The following is a 4,268-nucleotide window of genomic DNA, read 5'->3' as shown; positions in this document are numbered from 1 at the left end:
CACATCCTACATCTACTCTACTACTTCTACTGTTACTATACGCATCGTTGTCGCTAACAATGTTATAATCGCTCAATTACCGTTTTCAAATTACCACATAATTAAGCTAATGATCGGTACTAATTCAAGTGAATGTAAATATATTGGAAATTTAAGTGTGAATTAAGTCTTATGGAATAAAAATAAGAAAGTAGCACAATATATAAAAATGAAAGACCTATTAATCTATTGTGTTTTTAGTAATGATAAATTTATCAATGTTATTAATTTTTCTGTGAGCTTATTTTATTCAACAAAATATATCTATTCCTCCCAAATTGACTGTCTTAACGATAAAATCAATTTTCAAAATTTAAAAATGTCACCGAGCACATCAAAATAACATGAAAAGAAACGAAATTTCACAAAGGAATACAAAACAAAACCTACATTTCCAGATAAAATATTTGGTTCGTGAACAGTACTTAGACATATGGCATACTGAAAAACATTATTTAAAAGGAAAACTCTCTTTACCTAAAAAACGGGACAAAAACATTTCCATTTTATTTGTTGAAACAACATATGTGTCTAGAATTTGTAGTTTCCCGTCTTGGAATGGTACTATCATGAACTCTTATTAAACTCTAATTAAGGATGGCCAACCAAGACCTAACCCACATGATTAGGGCCAACCCTGATGCTTACACTTCAGTTCCTAATATTAATTATTAGGTTTTGCATATAAATTCACCGGTTCCTTAAAATACCACATAACTTCTTAGGTTATTTATATGTACAACGCATATATATATATATATATATATATATATATATATATATATATATATATATATATATATATATATATATATATATATATATGTGTGTAACATCCTATTTCCAAACAAAGTTACGTTGGTTGAGGACCTGATTAATTTATCAACCTTTTACTGTGAGAAAGGAAGAATTGTTATGGAACAGCCAAGTATTTAACTTATATACGTGTAGTAGGGACAAGACAAGACCCAATATAGCTAGTACAATTTCTGGTCAACAATTGCAAGATATTTCATATTAATAGCCAATACAAGTTGGATTAGGACAAGTACCTGAGTAGCCCTGAGAAAATATCAAATGTTTTACCATATATACTAAGAAGTTTAATAAATTAGTTTGTTAATAATGGAAGAGGACGAAATAAGCTTGGCACAGTGAAAAGAAAAATGTTTTAACTGAGAAATAAATGAAGGTAGGAGAGTGATTAAAGAAAATGATAAGATGAGAGAGAGAGAGAGAGAGAGAGAGTTGTGAAAAATGAGATATGTTAATATTTAATGAAGATTAAAAAGGAAAGAAGGAGGTGGGTTCCTTACGCCCAACGCATCTTGGTGGTTCGGGTTCGGCGCTAGGTTTGGGTGAAGACTTTGTGCGGATAAGAACGACCCCTACCCTCACTCGTTTTCTCTCTCTCTAAAACGCCATCATCTACCGCTTCCAAGTCCTACAAGAACCCATTCCCTCCCTCATAGCCCCCACTCTTCTCCACTTCTCAAACTTCAAACTTCAAACTTCATCACTCTTCCCTCAAACCACAAATCACATTCTCTCCAAACAAACTCTCCCTCCGACCAACATGGCTATTGAAAACCATGACACCACTGTCAGAGAAATCAAGCCCAAGAACCGGAGAATCATGGTATGCAACCTTACTAGATTCTTTCAATCGACTTCCTCTTCATGGCTCTAGCTAATGTTGTTTTCTAGTTTTTTTCTCGTAGAGGCATTGGGGTTCTGTCTTTTGTTTTGTTCTTATTTGGAGGGTGATTAAAGTAAAGTTTTTGGTTTTGATTGTTTTGAGCAGGGTGCTGGAGGTCCCGATGATGAGGACAATAGATGGCCACCATGGTTGAAGCCACTGCTCAAAGAGAGCTTCTTTGTTCAATGCAAGTTACATGCTGATTCTCACAAGAGTGAATGCAACATGTATTGCTTGGACTGTATGAACGGCCCTCTCTGCTCTCTCTGCCTCGCCCACCACAAGGATCACCGTGCAATCCAGGTTTGTCACACCATTCATCATTTTTTTGAAGTTTTGCACAAAAAGTTTCTATCTGACACATTTTGGTTCAGGTCTCAAACAGTCATTGTTTATCAAAATCACCCCTTTTCCTTTTATGGGGATACTTAGATTCTTTCCCAATTTTTTCTAGATTTTTGGCCAAAAGTCCCACCTTTCCTTCCTTGCAAAAATTTCGAACTATCATTAATTGGTTTCTATTTTCAATTTCTGTGGTCAATTGTCCCTCGTCCAACCGTTTCCTGCATTTACCAACTCCTAGAATGGTGTGAAAGTAACCACACGGTGGAAGAAAAAATGTCAGCTTTTGGTGGTTTTTAGTTTTTCTCAACGCGTGTAGTGTGTCTCACGTTTAACCATTCTCTTCTGATGTTTTTTTTTTTTTTGTTAACTGTTGACAGATTAGGAGGTCCTCATACCATGATGTGATCAGGGTTTCTGAGATTCAGAAGGTGTTGGACATCACTGGTGTCCAAACCTACATTATCAACAGCGCAAGGGTGGTGTTTTTGAACGAGAGGCCTCAGCCAAGGCCAGGAAAAGGGGTCACAAACACATGTGAAGTCTGCGAGCGAAGCCTTCTTGATTCTTACCGCTTCTGTTCTCTTGGTTGCAAGGTATTCATACTACCACCAATGTCTTTCATTCCTTGTTTAATCTTCTGACTTAGGAATTTTGCAAAAATGAAAAAAGGCAAACTGGGAAAATTTGGACTTTGCTTTGCTTTCTTTTCAAGGAGCAAAGAACACCTTTTAGTTGAAATGAGTTGACTTTTTATCACAGCCATGAAAATGGGTACCCTTTGGTTCACGGGACTCTTGGATCCTTCAATTTATTCTTTTGCCTTAATTTCCTCAGAGCATTAAACAACCACCCGCGTTTGAAATCTTGGGATTTGAATGTTGACTTTTAACCTTTAATTAGTCTAACTCTAATGTCCTCAACAACCTTAATTTTCATGGTCCGTATTAAATTTTTTTCATTAATCAATGTGAATATGGATTGCAGATTGTTGGGACATCTAAGAACCCACAGAAGAAGAAGAAGCAGTCAACGGCAATGTCATCAGATTCTGAGGATTCATACAGTAGCAACAGCGTCCATGGCCTGCAGAAAAACTGCAAAGTTCAGAGCTTCACACCGTCCACTCCACCTCCAACTTCGGTTAATTACAGAACTGCCAAGAGAAGAAAGGGAATACCGCACCGAGCCCCAATGGGGGGACTAATCATAGAGTATTAGATAGTGGGTATTTTTAGGTTATTTGCTATAATGCCCTTGGATATAAATATAATGCTAATGCAAGTGTTTCGACGAGGTTTCACCGTTCCACTACTCGAGCTTTTCTAGGCCAGTATTGGAACTGTCACCTTCTGTTCTTTAATGTTTCCTGTAGCAGTTTCTAGCGTCTTGTATATAATATATATATATATATATATATATATATATAAAGTCCAATAGAACTGGAAAAGGGTGAAGAAGTAGTGAAAATAAGACACCTGTGAAATAGTTGATGGTGCAGTGATCAAAACAATGGCGTGTAGCAAAATAATAGGCAAGGCTCTTTTCGACCTAGCTAAGATGATGATAAGGACTTATAGGTTTGGTTTCTAAGGTAATTATACCTAAGTTTTGGGGTAGAGGATGTACATAATGGCTAAGTGAGTTGGGGATGAGGACAAATGAAATGATGACAATGTACTTCTTGAAAATAGGTAGTATGTCTAAATTATATGAGAATAGCACAATAAAGATCTATATTATTGCAAATACTTTTCTCCTTTTTTATTAATTAATTATAATTTCCCAGTATTAAAATGTTACCTTTGTCTAGTGGCGGTGAATGGTGGTAGTGGCGAAGGTAATACAAGCTTCCAACGAGTGGGTCCACTGCAGCCGGCTTAAATGGGGAGGGTTCGTCAGCGTTTACACGTGTCAAACGTTGATTGGGATTTGGGAAAGCCAAGTTGTATTGGTTCTCGAAAACAGAGAATTGGTCAGCCGCCTCTATTAAAAAGAAAAACGATAATTCTATGGGCGGTTCCCTACTCTTGGATCTGACGGATGACATTGAGCACTATTGACGGCTTCGATCTCTTGATGTTCTCTCGATCATGGGGGTAGATTCCCCGAGGCAGAAATCGTAGGGCTTGGAGTGTTTGATCGAACTTTTGAGTAGTGGGCGTGTAAAATGAACGTATTATTATTA

At 36.9% G+C, this 4,268-nt stretch overlaps 1 protein-coding gene across 1 annotated transcript; it reads left to right on the top strand.

The window, feature by feature from the left end:
* The first annotated feature begins 1,450 nt into the window (after nucleotides 1-1,450).
* LOC148192191 (protein RGF1 INDUCIBLE TRANSCRIPTION FACTOR 1-like) lies at nucleotides 1,451-3,829 on the top strand. Its single transcript, XM_088100453.1, has 4 exons — nucleotides 1,451-1,678; nucleotides 1,844-2,041; nucleotides 2,461-2,676; nucleotides 3,068-3,829. Exons 1-4 carry the CDS (start codon nucleotides 1,616-1,618, stop codon nucleotides 3,299-3,301), a joined length of 711 nt encoding a protein of 236 aa, XP_087956579.1. The 5' UTR covers nucleotides 1,451-1,615; the 3' UTR covers nucleotides 3,302-3,829.
* The last annotated feature ends 439 nt before the right edge of the window (nucleotides 3,830-4,268 follow it).

The sequence above is a fragment of the Vigna umbellata genome, chromosome 10 (assembly GCF_029865625.1).
Source record: "Vigna umbellata cultivar VRB3 chromosome 10, Vumbellata_1.0, whole genome shotgun sequence".
NCBI classification, from domain to species: Eukaryota; Viridiplantae; Streptophyta; class Magnoliopsida; order Fabales; family Fabaceae; genus Vigna; species Vigna umbellata.
The sequence above is the reverse complement of the archived record's forward strand: the minus strand, read 5'-3'. Positions and strand labels throughout refer to the sequence as shown.